This window comes from Orbicella franksi, chromosome 13 (genome assembly GCF_964199315.1).
Source record: "Orbicella franksi chromosome 13, jaOrbFran1.1, whole genome shotgun sequence".
Taxonomy (NCBI): Eukaryota; Metazoa; Cnidaria; class Anthozoa; order Scleractinia; family Merulinidae; genus Orbicella; species Orbicella franksi.
The window spans coordinates 6,632,401-6,654,557 of record NC_138157.1 but is presented as its reverse complement, the minus strand read 5'-3'; the positions used below and the strand labels follow the sequence as shown (position 1 = coordinate 6,654,557).

The window sequence follows — 22,157 nt, the reverse complement described above, 5'->3', positions numbered from 1 at the left end:
TTGGTTTTATTGGAAGTTCAATGATAGTCGACATTATCATTTTCTGCATGAAGGTGTAGAAGTAGCCTGCGGTGCAGCCAGATCGACGTAGTATAGAAGGTGCTTCTTTACTTTAGGTCGGCAAAACATTTTTAGTATAGTACAGTTACATCCCAAGAAAATTAAGGTGGGTAAACGGAAAAGCTGAAAAGGTATTCGGCTACATTTTGGCTTAGGTTATCTAGGCATTTCTTTCTGATTCTCATATAAATTTCGGATGTCCCCAAATACTCGTCACTCTGAAGTGATTCCAAGATCCTTGTACATCATTTGGCCTTTCAGCTTGGGACAATGTGGGCATCACAAGGGGTCGGGATCATGGATTTGGGGGCCATTTCGGGGTTGGGGATCATTTCAGGAGCCCCTGTTATTGGAGATATGGGATGCTTACAGAGTACGGGATAACTATCTGTAAACAAAATATTACTTTCGATCATAAGTGCCCCGGATATCAGCTTCCCCCCTCTCTAGTTTAAAATGAAATAAATTCGAATTCTTATGATGCTTTACAGATTTTCTTAAAGTCCTTTCCAATAGTATTTCCGTTGTTAGATTCGCTTTCGAGCCAAATAGCGCGGATTAATTCAACTCCTCGCAAGCAACATGTATTTCGATCAACACTACTGTAACTCATTTTGAAATGTCTTTTTTTATTCCGCTTATAAGCCCCTCCCTCTCCCCTCCCCCTCCACACGGATATAGGCCCCTCTATTTATGACCCCGTCTAAAACCCCTCACGGAGGTTGTATAAGCCCAGGGAGTTTACGGTATTTGTGGGAAATATTAATGGGATAAGAGATATTTAGAACAGATTTTCCGGTATATCAAGTAGGTAAATTGTACGTTTTTGAAACTGAAATTTGAAATTTAGGGGATTCGGGATAATACAATTAGGCCATAAATCAGGATATGGGATAATCCCCCACACCCCTACCCCCATAAAAGGGCTTCTTTCAGAGCCGGGATCATTTCGGATTTGTGAATTCTACTCCGGCAAAAGAATATGCCTTGCGCCAAAAATATTTCTTACGTTGCATACAGCTAGGCTGGAAACAATAAGGTGCCTGGTGCTTCTAGGCCGTTTGATATTGATTTTTCAAAAAACTTGGGCTGCAGCCTATTTTTAGCAACTTTGTCAACAAAAACCGCTGACTAAATGATTGCGCCAAATATGGACTATTACACAATTTGATGACGTCACATAAGAAAATAACAAAGGTCACGTGGTCAAACATTCTAAGAACTTACGCAGCAGAAATCGAATTGGACAAGTTGCGGTGGAAGAGTTTAGTGTGATTTATTAGAAGAATTTTGGGCCCAAAATGAAGTGGAGCTTCAAGGAAGAACATTCCTTAGGTATTTGGAATCAATTATACCTCCATTGCTTTAGCTTTTGCCATCAGTTTAACCGCTATTTCTTATGGTGTTGCAGAGTCGAGATGTCATGAATCCGCGAAGATAAGGGCGAAGTATCCCGATAGAATTCCCGTAAGTGTGGCGCCTTGAAGTGATATTTTCGTCTTTAGAAAGCGAAATTCATTCCTTCTTTCTTTGCAGGTTGTTGTCGAGAAAGCTCCCAAGTCGTCCATTCAGGATATAGACAAAAGGAAATTTCTTGTTCCCTCAGATCTGACAGGTAATCGATAAAACAGGAAATAAACAGGCTAATTCCTTCATTCGCTCTCTCATCTTAAATGGCGTGTCTCCTCTACTTCTATAGCTTAGTTCCTTTCAGTATTAAGGGATTACTTATTTGTCATTTTTGAATTAAGACTTGAGACTTGTACTCGTCTTAGTCACGCCGATACTTAATTTATTTTTCCACAGTGGCTCAGTTTATGTACATCATCCGGAAGAGAATTCAGCTCCCTCCAGAAAAAGCAATGTTTCTTTTCGTTAACAAGGTGCTACCAACGACAAGGTTTGTGTAAAAGTCATCTATTAGGATTTGAAGGGCGATTATGTTATGTATATCTTGTATTTTTCATTGAAACAAAGATCTAAAGCCATGGGGTTTTTTCTGTAACATAAGCTTACTTTTGCAGCCAACCTTCGACTTTGTTTACATCTTCGTGTCGAGCGCAAGTACAGTGAATCGACAATATAAGCGGTTCAGGCCTTCATATTGACCGTTGTTGATTCTTTCTGCTAAGAACTGTGTTTATAGTCGTGGACTGAGCAAAATTTGGGAATTGAGCTTTGCATGGATTACGCTTCTAAACTCTACTTTAGAAAGAAAAAGTTATACTTTCCGAATGTAATTGCTTTCACTTTGTAATGTCCTGTCTGTCCGTTGTCATTCAGAGTTGTTCAATTTTGAGGACTAAACTTACGCAGAAAATCGACACAAAGTCCCTTTTTCACAGCTGAGAACTAGCAAGTCTTACAGTTCTTTGTTTGTCAACCCGGTTTACCCCTTTTGTTTAAGTCATGAGAGGGAATAGTCAGCAGTCCTTAACCTCGTGATTATTTGGAATCTAACCTGGAATTTATTTTTTCTCTCGATCGATTAAATTCTAGTCTGCCTTCGTTCAGTTGTTAAACAACATTCAGGGAGTAGTGGGTTGTTCAAAGTGAAAATTAACATTTGCTGGTGGCAAAATTTTAATTCATTTTCGAGTATAATTGGCGATACGGACAATTTGGTTTGCCATAAAATGTAAGCTTTAAGTTAATGATGTTGTTGTTCCATTACAAAAGATTAATACTTAGTGCGAAATATTTCTGGTGTAAATTAGATATTTCATGCTATTCACCAAGTAGAGTAAGTCTAAAATTTAGCCATTTTTCGAATTAAATATAGGGAACAAAGTTCACTTTCATAAGATATTTTACTGAAAACTTCATTTTGTTTTCAATCTGACGGTGTACTGCAGATGCCCTTAAATGCATTTCGCAGCTAAAATTTTAAATAAGATTAGCTACACCTTCAGCGACAACATTTGTCATTTCTACCAACTTAACAATTATGCTCAAAAACTACAATAAAATGGCAAAAGTTTATTTTGCTTGCAATTGTGTGATCCTGTAGATAAAGTAGGCAGCCAAATTGTATAAATATGAAAACATAAGCAAGTAATAATTACAATATTTGTCATAGGGACATAGTTTTAATTCAGATTTAATACAGAGTTGTTAAATGTATCAAATAACGTTTCCCCAGTATAATCACTGGAGATTGTACATGTAGTTTCACAGTACCCTCTCAGGTCAAGGGCTCAAGGAATAACATCGAAAGAACAAATTGAATATATCCGAACTCTAGGGTTTCAGTCACAATGACCAAACGAGTGACGCTCTAGAAAAAATCAAAAACCAGAACTAGAAAATGCCTGGTGGTTTGATGGTAAACATGCATTTAAGGTCATTCCCAAGTATTGCATTGCGCATCCTTACTGTGCATAATTTATGGTGTCATTAGTGCGCATTTGTGCACGCGCACATTGAAAACATGGCGGATGTGCCTTGATATTGAGTTCTGTCAGTTGAAAAATGGCTGTACCTCACTAACAAGCTTGGGCACCCCAAATTTTTTTCCAGTCATTTTAATCAACTAATCATTAGCTTTGCATGAGAAAAGACTTACCTGATTTCTATTGTTGAAAATTGAATAAATAAGGAAAATAGCAGCTGCACTGTAGTCTTTTCTGTTTTGCAGTTTGATAGCCGTGGCAAGCAATTTGGTTGCAATATTTTAACAAGGATTCAGCTGTCTGTCAAAATAAAACTTAAAAAGTTTATTTGTGTCCAACACAAGTATTGACTGTAGTTTGAGGCGTGTTTTCATGAATCTGGGCTCACAAAGAGTTTACAATGATTTTGGTAAAGCAATACCCCCTGTGGAGGGGTATTTTAGGGTTTGTTATCGTCAGTGTGCAGAGAGCTTCATTTCAGAAGGTGAGGCTTGCACCTGGCTGGGATTGTGTTGTGCAATACCATATAATAATTTTATAATAGTTACCTCATTTGATACCTCATTTTCTCAATCAATTGCTAACCTTGACGTTTATTTTATTTGGCTTGGAGGACCAGGCCCTTGTTGTTCAAACGATAGACAACACCATCCACCATATAAATCACTATCCAGTAGATAAGTGTTAACAAAACAAACCAGCTATACACTGGATAGTGATTTATCCATTGGACAACATTATCCAGCCTTTCAACAACCGGGACCAGATATTTGATTCCTACGGTTTATTTGAGCCCCGTGTTTACTTAGGCAAGGGTTGTTATTCATTATAGCTTATTAAACCACAAATAAGTGCTTTAGGGACTTATTTACAACTCCGACCTGGTCTTTAACAGAGAAAATTGGTATAATTGCATGTGAACTTAAATGGACCCAAGGTTTTCTGTTGGCCTGTGCATTGATTCCTTTTGACCTTAAGTGGGTAACTGGCATTACTAACTACACCACTTTTTCTTTTTTTTTTTCAGTTCAACAATGGGTTCCATCTATGAAGAACATAAAGATGAAGATGGATTTTTGTACATTGCCTACAGCGGAGAAAACACCTTTGGAATGTGATCGGCATAGTTCAGACCTCTAGTTTGAACTAACTTTTACTCTTGAACTGTCAGTTTTCCTATAAATTTTTTTGGGGGTGTTATTAGCTTTAGTAGTCTGGTGAAATACAAGTTGGTTTGAAGAAACAAATGCAGCAACTAAAGAACCAATTACAACTAGTTTTTTTCTGGGTTTTTCTGTTTGATGTACACAGCAAAATGTGCAAGTTCCAAGTATTTTAAAGTACACAACCAAGTTGAGCAAAGTAAAGCATTGTTGTGAAGATAAATTGGACTTTTCTAATAAGAACTTTGGATTGTAAAATAGCATAATCATTGGAAACTGCATTGTAAATACTTGCATATGAAGAAATGGCACACTTGAACAGAGCAAGTGCATCCTTGCTAGTTACACCATCTTGTGTTTTCCTTTTAACAAACTTTGATTGGATATAGTCATCTGCAGTGTGGTTATTCAATTATTGTTAAAATATACTTACAGATGCAGTTCATGGATGGCATTTCAAGTTTTACAGACAAGTTTACACAATGTAAAATCCCCCGTAACTTTGGACAACAAGTAAAAAACTGAAATCTTTAATAATATCTTGAATGTTAAGCTTGAAAGAAGTGATTTTTCTCTGATTGTGACATGTTCAAAATGAAATTTTGTCGTGTATAATCCAAAAAAGTTCTGTTTTACAATCAAGACATTTCCAATCCTGTGAAAGTTGAGAGTTCCTCGGGCTTAAGGGACCAAGTAGGAAATGTTCTGATGAACTTTTCTCTGGCATCATTGTAGGTTGGAGTTCCTCTCTTGGCTTCTCTGTAATTCCTTGCTAATTGGTTTTGTCTGGAAATACAAGATCATGTATACTCAAGTCAGAGCAATTTTCATGTAACCTCCAATGAATAAATTTGTATTCACTAATCTAAAGTGTCGTGGTGTGGTTGTAGTTTGACTTTCTCTCTTTTTGCTTACTTGTACTAAATTAAATACAGATTTGGTGACAACGTGGGCACCAACAAGACATGTCAGCCCCCTTACACATGTAGTGATAGCAAATTGGTAAAACCAGGACTTTGGGAGAAAGTAAGACTCTCCAATAATTATTCATAAAATAATAATTTTTTTCAGCAAACCCAATTATTTCTTAACCTTGCAAAAAGAACTTGTGACCCTAGGAAGAATTCTCAAAACACCTTTTGGTTCTGTTATATAGAGCTGTGAAGGTTGACTAAAATTCTAGGACCATTTTGTCACATGCCTTTTCTCTCTCAAAATTATGAATTGTCTAAGGGCTTTTTCTCTAGGTGAGATACAAATATATTTTACAGCTAATTACAAGGTGCAGTTTGAAACCTGAAAGTCAACAAAGACTTGAGAACAAAGTTGTAATATTGAGTTTGTTTGTGTTAGGTTTTATCCCAGATTTCCTAAGCCAGAATTCAGTAAGAAGACCCTGTCAGTAAATAGTGTCTACTACCTCAAGGATACTGGAAGCTTAACATCTTGAATGTTTGTAACAAGAGCTTTGAATGTCTCGAAAAGACTTCCTTTGCTGATGCACACCCTGAAAAAAAAGGCATGAATTTGTTTGGAAAGTAAAGTCAAGCACCAAGTCTGTACCACTTCATGACAGTAACACTTGTCTAGTTACATGTAAAAGGTTGATATCCCTGGTAATATTGTTTTGATCTTTTAATCTTTCGATGTTGCAAGGAGAGACTTTGAAATGAATGATGGTGGATATTACAGATTGAGTTAAATTGTCACAGCCTGTGAGTTACCTTGCCTTTGATGATGAAAGGTTCTTTTTGGTGACACCCTGTCTTAGGCCATTAACAGAGACCTCGTGGAAGAAGGGTTCTTTGATCCAGATAATAGCTGAAAATATTCAAGGAAAAATAGTTATGCATTGAACCTGCTCAACTCTAACTGCTTAGTGATTGCCATCTATTGACTGACTGATCGATGGCTGACTGATGGATTGACCAACCTACTGCCCTGAAGTGACTGAGTTACAAACTGATGATATCCACCGACTGACAGACTGAATAGCCAGCCTGCAAGCAAGCTCTGGGGATGGTGGGTAAGGATTGGGGAAGGAAATGGGAGAAGGAGCCCCTTTCCTTCCCCACCCCCTTTTACCCCAAGAGCTGAGAACTTACTTGCAGGTTACTGACTAATGATGTTGACAAATTAAGTTTTACAGATATACTGGTGGGAGTAAAAACAAAAAAATGTAATTTACCTGTGGAGGAAGGTGATAATTTACCCTGCCTCTGTTCCATAACTTTAATTCTGCTCTGTTCAAATAAAATGTCAGCCTGGAAAATCTTAGGCCTATGAACACAGAAAGGTTCAGTCAAATTCAGAGGGTCACTTAAAGCCCGCTCATAGATACCCCTCCTCATAGCAGCTTCGTCAAAAGGGCAGCTACCAACAATGACTGACGAAAGGTACACTGGTGATGTCATGAAGTATGACAGAAGGGCCCCTTGACAACCAAGTACATTCCATTTCATTATTTTATCACTACATGACATTGATAGTGTAGGGTCACCACGCCCTGGTTTAGTGCGCAAAACACCAACAGTGTGGTATCCTGAACCAGACTGATGAGGGTCTTGTTTACTGCCTGGAACACATTTTGCACCAGTCCTGTGTACATCCTTGTACTGCTTAATATCAGTTTGTTGCTTGTTGTTACATTTACCATCAAGTACACATTCAGAGGTCTCAATAATGTCAACATGGATATTTTCTAGGTTTGATTTTATTGCTTTCCCTTCCTGATCCTTACTGCTATGGTCCACATTCAAATTATCAAAATGTGCCTGTCTTGTATCGAACAGCTCCATAGAAATTTCTGCCAAGCTTCCATCAGGTTTGTGGTTACCCTCCTGAAAGCATAATTTTGCCTCATTGTCCTTTTCCACCATAGGTGTTTTATCCAATCTTTCCATCAATCTCTCAGAATTACAACAATCATCCAATGAATTACTGGAAGGTATGTCAATCTCTAAACAAATTTTCTTTGGACGGCTTATCACTTCATGACAAGAAAGGCATTTTTTCTTTTGAGGTTTGAGATTTTGATTCTTCAAGGATGGAACAACCAAAGTGTCATCTTCCTCTGCTTTTGGAAATATTGATGCATCACCACCTGGAAAAAAGATAAGAATTGTACTTGTGAGAACTTTTAAAAATCATTCACTCTCTATAAATAATGTTTTAAACATTGGTATTGAATCAAGTTAATTATTGACTAAATGCTGGGCTGAATAAATTAGGATATTCTCTATCTCACTGTATGGTCAGTAATTATGAAGAACAGCTGCCTGCAAGAAACTTGGTTGCCTGTCAGCCAACAATTGACTGACAGTGAACCAACAGTTTTTTTTTTTTTTTTTCCAGGGAGCTGTTCTTCACTTTACTACATGGTCTAACAATCTACAATGTGCTTTGTGAAGCACTCAGAAGTTCTATGTTCATTCAAATCCTTGGTTATCTTACTTGGACATGCATGTAGATTTTTGTGGTTCAAAAGTAAATCTACTGTACTTCAGTCTATTTCCAAAGCCAATGATCTAATTTGAAAAAATTATCAGCCTATCTGGGCTAACCCTTAAGCATCCAGTCAGTCATATTTAAATGCAAGTTCAAACCTGTGTGGTGATCGGAGAGCCTAAAAAAGTTAAAATCTCAATGAAACAAAGTACTCACAAGGTGTATGCGAAGTGAAAAGATGGAAGGACACTCCATTTTTCAGTGCACATAAATTGCTTTCTTCCTGGAAATGAAATACACCTGGCTGCTCATTGTATGCATTCTGCAACTGCTGGTAAAGATACCTAGAGAAGAGAAAAATTAATAATTCAAGAGTTACCATTTTATATTGATCATCTTTCTTGTGCTTGATATAGCATTTTTGTCTTAGTGCTGGGTTCAAGCTCTGGCTAGGGTCATTGCATTGTTTTTCTTGGGCATCTAGATGTGTCATTGGGTACAGGCACCCACAAAAGAACAAAAAATTACCACACTGGGGACAAACCCTGCAACTGAATAACATCCCCATCCAGGGGGGAGTAGAAATAGTCCCAGTAGCTTCATACTGTAGAAACCAGGATAAGCTCCTGACCAGCAGTAGGGACCAATTAGCCTGATGAAGGCTTTCACCTTCTGAGCACTAAGCACTCGGAACTTAATTGAAATTAAAAACATCAGTAGGTCAAACCTGAGAAAACCTCTCCTGGCAATCACTTCTGCATGGCTGTCATTTAAAATGATTCCTGCAAACATATTAGAATGTTTACTGCAGGTTTTGAGATTAAAATTAAATAAAAATTCTCCTTTCTAAAGACAGTAAGGAGGTAACCTGTAATAAGGTGTTCTTTTTTCCATGTTAAGGACTTGGGTCTAGTCACATAAAAAATAGTACCAAGGAATTTAGCCTGCGAAGCAGGCATAAAACAAGGAAAACAGAGAGAGTGGGAACCTCCCTATTGCATCCACATTTATGCCTGTAATGCAGGTTACAAGGAGTTGTGTTAGAATTATTCTGGAAGTTTTGAAATGAATTTGGTAATGTGTGTTTGGGGGAGAAGGGTCATAAATTTTTACCAAGAGTTTTGAGATGACTCATGTTCTAGTTAGATAGAAATATTATTAAATAAATATTTACATTAAACTATTAGTTTTTAAAATCATTAGGTAACCCCAGTAGTTGTTCATGGGGGAGGAAGATTGCATGATGAGCCCAAAGAATGTCTGTATAGGAGGCTATATCTTTGGTGACATTATAATAATGGGGGTTTATGACAATTTGGTAAGAGCTGGCTTTTACAAAAGGTTGGGGGTGAAAAAAATTGGGAAATTTGAAAGGGGAAGCATTTTAATCTGAGTATTTTTTTCTGAGGCAGGAGGATATGGTGTCCACTCAAAGATTCATTCATACCAACTGTCACTTTTGTTCCCTTGGGTACACCGTCTGAGACGACTTGTTACCTTGATTGCTCATTTTGCTTTTTCCAATGCATTTGGAACCAGTTCCCATGGCAACCACATCCACAGAGTACTCTGATAAGGGCTTATCATTATCATCTAAATGAATACAAACAATGACTAACTTACATCAAATGTGGCGTGAAAGGTGAAGCGGCGACAGCACAAGCTAAGTCAGTTATCGCTGTATTTATAGCATTCTCGTGACAGTGAAAAGTTATAAGAAAGATGGCTTTCTCTAACTGACTATCTCTTTCGTCACGATGACTACTTCAAAACGCTATTAAATGTTTTAAATGCTGGCAATTGACCTTGTTCCTGTACGAGCACAATGGCTGCCAGTAGTGTCCACTCGTGGTTCGCTTGAGGTTTGCCCCTCTTGTTCAACGTCTTGAAATGCTCGCAACACAACTGAGCCACTTTGTTGGCAAAATTATCATCTTCTTGCCAACAATCCATGAAGCAAAAAGTGCTAGAGGTTAATAAAGAAGTCTAAAAGGAGGATTGAAAGAAGACCACATTTCATCCGCCATCTTGGACGAGGCTAAACTTCAATAGACTGGGCCTAGTGAGCAAATTAACACTATGAGGAGAGGGGTAAAGTAACAGTTGATTTTGTCTAGGTAAAACTTCATGTCCTTAAGTAGCAGTGTGCGACGCAAGAGACTTGAATATTGCCAACAATTTGTTTGAATAACATCAGAGTATTTTTCTAAATTTAGATTTTTCTAATCCCGTTTTATCGTTCCCAAAATAACCGCAGTGGAGCTCCCCTGCCAAGAAATGTTTTCCTTTATTGCTGTTTCCATGAACGATCGCGGGCTCAATCTTCAAGGAGGAAGACATACTTTTCTAACGCGCGAATTTTTGTTTACTAAAAAGTTTGTGTCGCTGGTCATGAGTAATTTTCAACATGGTGATGTATGTAGTGCATTCCCACCCTGTCCAGCAAAAGTACAAGACTCACATTTGTAGCAGAGCGACTCTTTTCCAGTTCTTTGTCATTTTTCTGACTTTCATACCTCCTCTTATCATTGCCTATGTGACACACGGTAAGCAGTTTTTAATCGCCTCAGTTTTCCAAGCTTGTAGCTTTTCCGTTGATTTAAGCGTACTGTTTATTGACTTTATTAACTTTTACCATTTGTCATGAAAAATCACAGGTTTTTGGCTCAAGGAAAGCACTTTCAGAGAACAACCCGACGTTCGATTCAAACACGAAATCCTTCTAGTAGTTCAAGGAAATACCCCTGGTTCATTTCTAGCCTACAGCACTTTCCAAAATTTTAACCAGCTTCTGCAACAAAAGCTTAGAATTCCACTCATCAAGGTGAGCAGCTTAACACTTTTTAACTGCTGACAGCCAACATTAAAAAAAAATAGGCGCATAGTTACTAAGTAATGCATTTTTGCAGAGTCATCTTAAACTCATTGACAGTGATATACAAGCTTATGGGTTATCGACCAAGTGTGAGGTCAAGATGGCTGGATATTGGCCAAGTTCTTTTTTTTCGGGGGGGGGGGGGGAGGGTTTATGGAGCAAGATGGAGTCAAGGTCTGTAAACTTGCAAAAAAATAACAAGGCCAATATCCAGCCATCTTGACCAAACAAGCTTGGTCAATAAAGGATTTATTATATGGCTTTCAGGAAAAAATTTTTGCGGGACACGGTGGGTAGTCCCGAGTGGCCAAGAGAGCTCCATCTTGCCCACTTGGGTAGCCAATCACAGTGCAGGATCTGGTTCATCTTACCTGCTCATGGAGCTAGCCATGTAATAACTACATGTAAAGTTAATATCACCTTAGCTTAACAGTGCTTCATTTTTTATCAAAGTCTTGGGAGACAGATAATAACCTGGATGGAAAATATGATAGCCTTCACTTCAATATTAAGATACCCTTGGCAGACTCTGAGGCAATACATTCTATACAGTTGATGCTGATATTTGATTACCAACTTCATGTAAGTGGCACTGTGCAAACAATTCTTATGTGTAATTGGTTCAAGTTTATTATCTGTTATCTCATCTTTTGAGAGTAGACAGCTCAGTGATAACTCCTACCCCTGAGGGGGGGTACTTTGGGTATTTCTGGGTGGGGGTGTGCCACTGGGATCCTAGAACCCTTAGCCTATACCAGAGCTAGTTCAGCTGAATTTTGCTACCCTATACCAGAGTAAACTCCCCAAATCCCTCCATCTATCGACACTGTTGAGGCTGTTTTGCATAAGTTTAAACTTGCCAATTTGATTTTTTTTATATTTTTGAGTGGCAGTTCCTGGTTTCCTTAGTCTGGATAAAATCTTCCACCAACTAGTCAGTTTTGTGAAAAATGATACCCTATTCTAGACCCAAACACTCTGATTTATATACCCTATCCTAGAGTAAACTGCTTGAAAACCATACCCCTCACAGCGGCACATACTGATATAGCCCATATATGGCAGTGCCCCTCCCCCCGGCTCTTACCCTACATAGTATACTTTACCAAATATCTGTAAAATATAAGTCCAACATAAGTCCCAGGGGATACTCTGATGCTTCTTTGCATTTTTAAAGTGTCTGTGAAAAGGATTTACATAAAGTTTTGAATGACCTGTAAGATTTATATTAAAACAATTAGATTATTCAGTCGCCATTTCTATACATGATAGTTGTCTCAGGCTGCACCCTTGTCAACTATCATGCGATAGAGATCTCAAGCTCATAATCTAATTGTTAAATGGAAACAGTGGTGAAAGTTTGGGAGAACTCAAAAAAGCTGTGGAAACACTCTCCTAACAGCTCATGTTCTCACAGCATTTCTCATTCTCCCAAACTTTCACTCATGTTTCCTTAACTCCATAAAAACAGAGAAAACGACTTGCATTTCTTAATTTAAAGTGTTTCTGTCTTTATACTGCTGAAATTGTGTATTGTTATTCATTAAGTGCTTGTATCTTTGCCAGAAGTAGTAAAACTGTCTGCTTAAAACTCTGCTGAAAACATTTTTAACTATGCTTGTCTTTATTTCTCTTCAGAAATATGTTGCACTTCAGATGGAAAGCATGGCTTATATCCATTACTCATCTCCTCTAGCAGGAGCAGAGTTTTCTACAGTCGGAAAACTTGTCCTTCAACAATCAGGACCCTTACCACACAAAGGAATTCATGACATTTATGATGTAATTATAAATGAGAACTTTGCAAACTATTGTTACTGGTAGTATCATATATTCGTGATCCAGTTATGTGATTTGTTACAGTCATATAACCTTCTCCTAAGTACAGATTTATCCCGGGTTAAGGACTAATTTCAGTTTTACTTATTTCTATTTGTTATCACTACTGAAGTTAGAAATTTAGGGAAAAGGCATGTGGCTTATTTCCTTTCACTAAAATGATTATCCAGCCAGGGGTGTTTTACTTGTGATTTAATTTGTTATTTTAGGTGCCGGTTATTGATGGTACAAGCTCAAATGTTGAGGCATATGACTTGTACGATGTTTTTACCAGTTATGTCCAACGTAATGGTTTGTATTGCAATGCCACTAGTTAGTTAACAATAATGATGTGAAAAAAGTGAATCCACCCTTGCTAAAAAGAACAGCAGTACTCAGTCTGGTGCTTAATTCCAGTGTCTACGTGCACACTACCCCACATTTTGTCAGGTTAGCCTACCTCCCAAAACACAGAAAAAAGACCCCAGCCAGAGTTGAATGCAGTCATCTATTGCATTGGTTTAGTACCATCTTACCCATCTATAAAAATGTCAATTAACTCTTAAGTCCATAGTAAGACTCAATAATGACCTTATGCACCTTTCTGTTGCACCAAGATAGCACAGTGTTCCTTTTTCTATCATGCTCTTAAGACCTATAACTCTCTGAGCCTAAACACCAGAAATTCTACATCACTCAGCAAGTTCGAGAGGAAGGTAAAAAGGGAGTTGTAGAGTTTATGTACAGTATTAAGTGTATTTTATCATATTGTTTATCCTAGTTATTAGCCTAAGTATCATACTTGTTATATTCATTAATAAACATTTTAATATGTAATTTTTAAGCACTTTATGGAATTGCAGACTATTCTTGATATTAGGTATAAATTGATTTTGCAGAGCATAGTTGGGAGGAAATAATAAAATATGTGGATTCCAAATTAACTATCCATCACCACCATTTCACAAAACAGAAAAATGTGAGCAAGATTACATGCACTGCAAATTACTACACTGTTATTATTGTATATTATTAATTTTTTTTTACCTTTTTGGTTGTAGTCACCACAGAGTATATCTCTTTTCACCCTGTGTGGACAAGTGGACGAGCAGCAGGACAGCCATTTGTTATACAAGGAACTATCTTTTATCCAGAAGAAACAATCATGTATCTTTTTTCAAGATATAAGTTTACTGAGATAGTAAGAGCAAAAAGTTTGTGATTCCTGTGAATCATTGCTATTTAATAATCTGAGTTTTCCACTCCCAGAAACTCCCTTGCGGTGCAGAGGCTACACTCTCTCTCCCCCAACCCTACAAAAAAAGCGTTCCCTGCACCATTCTCCAGCAACTCTGTAGAAATATATAAATAGTGGAATCCCGATTTCTTGAACCCTCATTTTTTTCGAACCTCCTGATAACTCGTATGAAAAGTCTTTTCCACTCCTCAAGCAAACGCTGTAATTTTACCCCCGATTCTCAAACTATACAATTTTGCGAACCAATTTTCGTTTCCCTTGGAGGTTCAAAAAATTGGAATTCCACTCTCTTTTTGGGGGGCGGAGGGGGAGCGGGGGAAATATTGACACAGAACTTTCTATCTCTAAGAACATATTGCTATAGGCACATGGTTTTTGTGATAATAAATCTGGCTAATGTCACTATTGTTTAATGATGCTGAACTCATAGTTGACTTTTGTATTTTTAACTGGTGTGGTATTGTTTGCCGTTCCTTGTTCTTGTTGTTGAACCACTAGTAAGGTGAAAGACAGCAGTTATTAAAGCTAAGGTGAGAGATGACTGACATTGTCTCTCTCGTCATTTTATCAGTAACTGACTCACTGAAACAAGCTCATCAATGAAACAGAACCTTAACCTGATATAAGGTACCGACCAGGATTCTGGCAACTGATCAAGATGGCATGGATCCAATACCTGGCAATTCTCTTCATTTTCCTCTTTCTGTTTGACAGAGTCAAAAGATTTGTGTTTGAAAATCAAGTAGTGACAACTGTTCCTATGATGATAGAAAAAGAGCATCAGGAATAACGAGCTAATAATGAACAGATGCCAATGTACAAAGTTAGTTTGGGAAGGCATCTTGTGATCAGATGGAATTTTAATTTATGATGTTGATAAAACAAAAAAGCGGAGAAATCTATTGTAGCAAAGCCGAAAAACTGGAGCAAATCTTGCCATCAGCCTGAAAAAGATGACAGCAAATTTAAACAAAGCCTTGCCATGTGTCACCATTCTTTACGTAAATGACTGACACAGACAAGTACCATGTAAGTTGTTTGTCACCCGCTAATGTGGGCTGGATCACCTTTGCAAGATTCAGTATGTCCTCGAGGGGCCAGGGAAGAGTGATATTTGCTTCTGTATTGTTCAACATTTTCATAGTGACAGTGAAAATTTACAACCAGCCACAACCAATCAGATGCCTCATGGATTGCTAATAGTGTTCTGATGTCATTATGGAATTTTTGGATCAGATGTTTGACAGGATCCTTGTGGAGAATGGCAATTATCACATGACAATGGATGTCTGTTTTCTATGGCCATGGAGTATTCCAAATGTTGTCACTGTGCCATGTTGCTAGGCAACCTCTGATAAATGTTATTTTCTGATTGTGCACGTTCAGATGCTGTGTGCAGCATATACCGGTAGTTTTTGTTTTGAAGGACACAAAAGTTTAAAGTCAATTTCTTTCTATTTATTGCTACACTTTTTTATAGGTGCTACAATATCTCATCTAATTGCCTAAGCAACGTCAGGCAGTGACGGGTGCAATTTTGACTAAGAGGGGATTCTCAACAAGACCCAGGGGTTTCATTAATGTTTTCAGAAGAAAAGCATCAGGTTTTCACAGGCTGGCAAAACTTTTTGAACTGAAATTCTTTGTAGAAAAACTTTCCTCTAGATGGTAAAACCAGGCAGGCCAAATCGCCCTCACAGACAGTCCATTTGCCCAGGGTCCAGCCCTTATTGAACCCCCGGCAACATCTCATTTGCGATATTTGAGCATCCAGTGACTGGGGTGTTCCAGTTTTATTTCATGATAGTTGAATGTTAAGATCTTTTTAACTTAGAGTTGGCATACCTGCATCTTATGTTTTTAATTAATGTATGATTTTATACAGCATACACAGGGCAATCAACTCACCACACCCCTACATGTTGTTTGGAAAGAAAATCAAATTTTTGTTGACAATTTTAAACCGTGATCCCTTGAATAGGGACACACAAGAATTGACAGGGAAACCAGTGGATCAAATTGTATTGTGGGATGCCTGTCTTAACCTCCTCTACAGGGAATATAAACTAACGTAATGAAGAAAAAAATAGGGAGAATTCTCTTAGTTTTCGGGACAACCTCCATTGCTATATTGCTACATTGTTACTGCTCAAATAGCGTCTATTGAAGTTGTCACTCCTTGTCTTGTCGCACCTTCAAGTATTAGATCATTGTATGTCTTACGAAATATCATTTACACACGCGTACATAGAGAACTAAATGATACATTGCTTCTTAAAATACGTAAATACGTACAGAATCTTTCGAGTATTGCAGTGCAAATCTGGTTTAACCGCAGTCAACTGTGAACATGCCCTGAGCTTTGAAAACAATTTTTCGGGTTTTGTTTTGTTTTGTTTTTTTCTAACTTCCGCGCTTTCCCCTAAAAAAGAATGCCTTCAGAGAGTTGTGTGGGTCTAATCTTGACATTCGACTGGCATTAATTGAAAATTCTCATTCATTGCGATAAATGTTGAGGTCGAGGCCATAGGCGAAGTTTCGGAACGTCGGGTACCTCTGTAAACGTTAAGAAAACTGTTGAATTTTTGTTTTGAAATGCTCGCCTGTTCTTGCACTTGACTGGGTTTATTTATTCATGTGTGCATGGGATAACACTGTGTAAGCCTTTGAGGCTTTTAAGCTTCCGGTTTTTTATTAACTTATTCGGCCGTTCCAGTGGTAACTGTTTCGTCAATAATGTTTAATTTGTAAGAAAAAAACTAAATTATTCAGTTACTTTCTTCTTAGACGTACATACTGCTTGTAAATAAAGAGAAAATACTTTTTAAATGTTGTGTTTGAAATGGAAAACAACGCGGTTAACCCCTTTGAGGTAACTACGTCGTCCACGTGACTTTCAACGCCAGAAATTCTATAGCAGGTTTTCTTGACGAACTCGCAGACTGAGGCCCCTTCCACACTGCGCCGGAGGAATTTTATAACGGAGCTTTATTTCTCCGCTCAGGCCCACCGTCCACATTAATCCGTCACGAAAACGGAGCTTTTCGGAAACACTCTTTAAACCGGATAAATTTGAAAACGGCGGCTTTTCGTTTTCGTGTGGACGAGAAACATTTTGGAAACAGAGCTTTTAGAAAACACTGGCGTCACGATAATCATGTGAGTTCCTTGACCAAATTTTGCTCAAACACAAATCCAAAATGACCGACTATTATTGCGTTTTCAAATTCCTCCAGCGTAGTGTGGACGGTACGCGGCCTGACTGCCTGCACAAATTTATTTTGCTCGTGATTTGCGGGAAAACCTGAAAACATTTTCTCTGAAACTCATTGTTCCGTGAGACGCTGGTACGTCTGCAAAAAAAAGTCTGCTCGAGACAAAGTTTTTAGACAAGGAGTTTGGTCAAGGAATTCCATTCAAATTGTTGTACGCACGAACAAAGAAAACCCGTTAAATGTAATGCCAGACAATTTGGTCTTGCTTATTATGTTTCTCACAGTCGTGAAATTTCCCTGAGAGGGCGTTCAGATGAAAGCTTCATGACAATCCGTCACGAAGCCTGAAGAAGCGTTATTTACAACCCCCTTTGTTATGGAACTCCGTTGTGTGTGGCGGCCATTACGCTTACAGAAGACATCACACCTTTATTTCCAGGACGTTCCAACAACTCGGACTAACGCCAACGACGTAACGGAATCGAATACGTATAAACAGGACGAGAAAATATAGGGTTTTTTAGCAAAGAATTCAGAAAAAAAAAGTAGAAAGATAATCTAAAACATGCAAAAACAACGTAAGAGCGGGAGAAATAATTCTAACAATCGTGAGTGGTTAACACTGTCAGAGTAGTCATGTGACCTTGAGTACCAACAGGTGTTTAAGTAACAGGTGGCCTTGTGAACAGGGAATATTGGGCGTTGTTTGTTTGAGGAGAAATGAATGAAGCCTCTTAAATCCAAACTAAAACAACTAATGTGTGTTTTCGTACATCTTTTTACTCCGTTACCGTTCTTGCGGAGTTTGTTGCAAAAGTTTTTCACTTCTCGACGGTTCAGTTAGGGTAGACTAATCTCTAATTTCAACAGAAAAATACAATCTAAGTTACTTCGCCAATAGCTAGTCTGTTATCATGACACCAGCATATCGCGTTTAATATGAGGGAACGTTGTATTGTTTTATTAACGGTCGTGCAAACAAAACCGAACTGATGCCTCGGAGGGTGTGGCTGTGAAAGATTTCGCGTGAACAGCCATAAATGAGATCACGGTTTTCCTGTTTTTGGCACCAACTGGGTGCGGCTTACATTGTTTATTGTTTTCATCCGTACTCCCACAAACAAACCGCTAGAGTTTGTTTCATATTCAGTTATTTTATTTTCACTTGCACTAAGGAGTTGAGACATAAGACCGCGTCTCTCAACGCTCTTTGGAAAACGATTTCGGTGCGACAATTGGAAGTCAACTAAACGCGCGTTTTGTGAAACTTTGCCAAGAAAGCCCTGATTAAGGAGGTCGCTAAGAGGCTGTTACATCAAAATACTTGGAACGATATCAAGTCTGAAGAATCACAGCTGGAAATCAGGTTTTCTGCGAGTATAGGCATTTGCTTTTTCTCGGTGGTATACGCCGTCCTCGGCAAGATGAACATTTAATCGAACACTTGGTGAATTTAGTTCCGCATCTTCACAGATAGAGCAAAGACGAAATAAATGCCTGGTTACGAAGTAAAATTCACAGGGCCACTCGACAAAGCCTTCGAGTGTCCGATTTGCCTCATAGCTCTACGAGACCCGGTTCAGATAACACCATGTGGACATCGCATGTGCAGCACTTGCTTGCAGCCGATTTTAAGGTAATTTCAACTGTAACTGTCATCTTATTCCTATCTGTTTCAATATTGACATATAAATTCTCCAGACTCATTGTCAAACATTATTCTCTTGTCTTAGTTCAGAGAATGTGATTGTCGCACATCAAGGAAATATCCTGTATCAATGATTTTCTTCAATCTCATCACCTCCTTGTTTGATAAACATTGAACTGACATGTATTAAACTCTTAATTGCAAGTTGAACCAAATTTCAAAATAGCCGAGTTTTCCACCTTTCTATGAAATATTTTTTACAAAAAAAGAAGATTGCTCCTTAGCCCAAACAGCAGCTATCGGAACGATTATCAGAGTTCAACCTAGTAGTGCAGGCAGTTGTGAAATCTTTTATATTTTTATTTTAATCCCCAGAAACAAGAGGCCTCGTTGCCCACTGGATAACCTCAACTTTGATCCAGCGAAGGTGAGACCATCACTGATTCAATGTGTCCATGTTCAAATCTCTTCGAAATATTAATTCCCGTTACTGATTTGTGGTTCAAACCTTTTTCCTCCTCCATTTTCTTCACAGTCTCTTCACTGATAACTGAGCGTATACCTTAAAATCCTACGTTAAAGCTTATAACTTCATAAGGGGTTTTGGGTGGGCTTGTAAACGGGGGCGGCTTATATCCGGAGGGAACATATGAGCGGAATAAAAAAAAAATGTTTCGTAACGACGAGATCCCTCCCTGAAAACTAATTAAAGTTAACATACCATTAAATTTAGAGCTATTACCTTATTACCCTATAAATTTATTACCCTATTACCGTATTGCCCAATTGGCCTACAACTTTCGATTAAAAATTTTGATCTTTGTAAAGAAACGTAAAAGGAACGCACTTATACATTAGATGGGCTTATATCCCTGGGGGGGCTTACTTTCGGGGGGGCTTAACGTGGGATTTTACGACAGATGAGAGCGTATGCAGCAACAACAATGGAATGCGTTCGATTCCATCAGCATCGTGTTCTGCTTATAGATTGAAATTCTCGATTGAAAGGCTCACCTTTACAAACTGTGTTACTGGGATCTGAATGAGCGGCTGGTCTTTCTCATTTTAGGTTTTCTCAGATAATGGCTGCCACAGGCAAATTCTTAGCTTACAAGTGCTGTGTTCAAACCTTGAGAAGGGTTGCAAGTGGACTGGACCACTTAGCGAGATAGAGGTGAGCCTCATCTGTGTGCTTATTTATCCACGCGTTGCAAATTATTTTGTAACTTAAGCTCGTGAATTAGTTAGAATGTTGTTAAATGGCGAATATTTCTAGTGGTCGATGCGCTTAGCTACAACTAGCTAGTTCTCAGGCATGCTACTTAAACTGAAAGAAAGAAATATTGCAAATAAACATAATAGGCTTAAAAACCCCCACTAGCGGAAGGCAGACCAGTTGGTCATGGTTGTTTACAAGCACGACTATAGGGTCTACCGGGAAACAACTCCAGATTAGTGGTCAGACGGGACTTGAACCCGCGACCACCGGTTTTCAATTCTAGTGCCCTAACCACTTGGCCACGTCGGTCCCGCTAGCCAACAAGCCTAAATGGAACTAGACCAAGAACGTAACTCAGACCCTCGCTTTAACAGGGACCGGCGAAGGCCTTTTACCTCCATGTTTTATTTGTTAATTAATTCATACAAGTGATTCCTAATAACTGAAAATAACTATCATGAATTTGTTTCGTTTCGCTTCGTTTAGCGACACCAAGATATCTGTAGTTACGCTGAGGTATCATGTCCGAAACGCTGCGGAGCATCATTAGAAAGGAGACGAGTAACAGATCATTCACTTGAATGTGTCAACAGGCTGACACCCTGCACTCACTGCGGTCATCAAGTTGTCTTCAATCACATGAGTGTAAGTACTGTATTTTTCTCGAGCGTGGCCGTAAGATCACGGTCAATATTATACGAATACCAATCAGAGCACGTCAAAATCCAAAACAGCAAAATCAGATTCACGATTTGATCAGTATTGGCCGTTTACCTGCCCTTGCTGCCGCTGGTTACATCATTTTATATGACTTCCTGAGTTTGCCCTCGGGTCCACGTTTTCCTGCGCTGTTGATGCCAGTTGCATGCTTAACATACTTTTCCGAACTTTTTCCTGGTTACGTGTTTTGAGGTTTCACAGTGCTCTCCCCACCAGTTACGTTATTCCTTAGCTAGCTGCGCCCGGGGTACAGGATTCCCTGAGATGGTCGCTAGTTGCAGGCGTCGGTTTTTACGCGGTTGACTCCAGCTGTTTGAACTTGCTTGCCGTTGCTCCTGCACGGTTTGTGCGCATAGCTAGTGACTGGTCCTATAAGTTCTCTGGTATTGTTTGAAGAGAATCGCTAACAAACTACAGTCGAACTTCCACTAACGGCAACCTCTTTACAACGATCACTTAATCAACGACTAACGAATGGTATATACAAAACGCCATTTTTTATTGTAAAAGGTCACCATACTTAATCCGTACCGCGCGTTGTTAGACGCTATTTTTGTTAAGTTTCTGTTTTATTGACACAGTTTGATTTATATATGCTGAAATATGCATTTTTGAAAAAAAAATGTTGCACCCCGAGAAAAAACAGGGGTCATATTACACCTCTACCTCGTCATAACGGCCAGTTTCCTTTAGATCTGTCCTCTAGGTGGCCGTTGTGGAGGGGTTCGACTGTACCTCGCTTTGCCCGTTATGCCATCAGCTGAGTACAATATTGATATCTCTGGTCCTATTTGTTATGTATTTTGCAGTTACACCTTCAAACTTGTGCTTCGTTTCCAGTATCCTGCCCTGCTAACTGCGGTGTAATCAATCTCACAAAGGAAAAGGTTTGTTAACGTCAGTTGGTGCATGGATTCTGAGTCAGGCCCCAAATTTTCCCTTATCGGATGTGGCACATATTGTTGTAACACTGAATTTTGCTGTCTAATGCTCCCTTAGAGCAATTTTGAAATGAGTGCTGAAAAACCAAAACCAAAGCCGGTAACCATTCTGGCCAATAACAAATTAGGCAGACAATCCAGTGAGCCCATCAAAGCACAAAGCAAATTCATGTAGCCGACACAAAGCGCAGGAAAACGTGTGCGAACGAGTTACGACTGGTTTTGGTTTTACTTCAATTTTCATTGGATGGTAACAAAGTGGTGGGAGTTTTTTTTGAGACAGTCGCCCAAAACGCAAAACCAAATCAAACAAAACAAATACAAATTCCTTTCGACTCTCAAGGAAAACCATTAAAATCGAATTTTTCCTTGTAATGTATTCTCCTTACAAGTACAGTACG

The 22,157-nt window shown here is 38.7% G+C and overlaps 4 protein-coding genes across 4 annotated transcripts in view; 3 read left to right on the top strand and 1 right to left on the bottom strand.

The window, feature by feature from the left end:
- Positions 1-1,262: 1,262 nt before the first annotated feature.
- On the top strand, positions 1,263-5,485 carry LOC145464941 (gamma-aminobutyric acid receptor-associated protein-like 2). The gene is made up of 5 exons (XM_081448754.1): positions 1,263-1,395; positions 1,472-1,527; positions 1,597-1,675; positions 1,867-1,960; positions 4,480-5,485. Exons 1-5 carry the CDS (start codon positions 1,362-1,364, stop codon positions 4,568-4,570), a joined length of 354 nt encoding a protein of 117 aa, XP_081304880.1. The 5' UTR covers positions 1,263-1,361; the 3' UTR covers positions 4,571-5,485.
- On the bottom strand, positions 5,130-10,123 carry LOC145464939 (tRNA-specific adenosine deaminase 1-like). The gene is made up of 8 exons (XM_081448752.1): positions 9,868-10,123; positions 9,560-9,655; positions 8,790-8,844; positions 8,279-8,406; positions 6,804-7,718; positions 6,340-6,436; positions 6,036-6,122; positions 5,130-5,401 (listed from the first exon to the last, which is right to left on the bottom strand). Exons 1-8 carry the CDS (start codon positions 10,013-10,015, stop codon positions 5,254-5,256), a joined length of 1,674 nt encoding a protein of 557 aa, XP_081304878.1. The 5' UTR covers positions 10,016-10,123; the 3' UTR covers positions 5,130-5,253.
- Position 10,124: 1 nt separating this feature from the next.
- Positions 10,125-16,842, top strand: LOC145464940 (transmembrane protein 231-like). The gene is made up of 7 exons (XM_081448753.1): positions 10,125-10,608; positions 10,720-10,886; positions 11,391-11,519; positions 12,576-12,719; positions 12,986-13,067; positions 13,817-13,922; positions 14,641-16,842. Exons 1-7 carry the CDS (start codon positions 10,470-10,472, stop codon positions 14,801-14,803), a joined length of 930 nt encoding a protein of 309 aa, XP_081304879.1. The 5' UTR covers positions 10,125-10,469; the 3' UTR covers positions 14,804-16,842.
- A 1,318-nt stretch (positions 16,843-18,160) lies between these two features.
- LOC145465486 (TNF receptor-associated factor 4-like) overlaps positions 18,161-22,157 on the top strand; it is a 6,800-nt gene continuing 2,803 nt past the window's right edge. Inside the window, exons 1-5 of the mRNA XM_081449271.1 lie at positions 18,161-18,864; positions 19,252-19,303; positions 19,946-20,050; positions 20,582-20,740; positions 21,625-21,702. Coding sequence (XP_081305397.1) covers positions 18,722-18,864; positions 19,252-19,303; positions 19,946-20,050; positions 20,582-20,740; positions 21,625-21,702 — 537 coding nt within the window. The 5' untranslated portion in view covers positions 18,161-18,721. The remainder of the gene's footprint in view (positions 18,865-19,251; positions 19,304-19,945; positions 20,051-20,581; positions 20,741-21,624; positions 21,703-22,157) is intronic.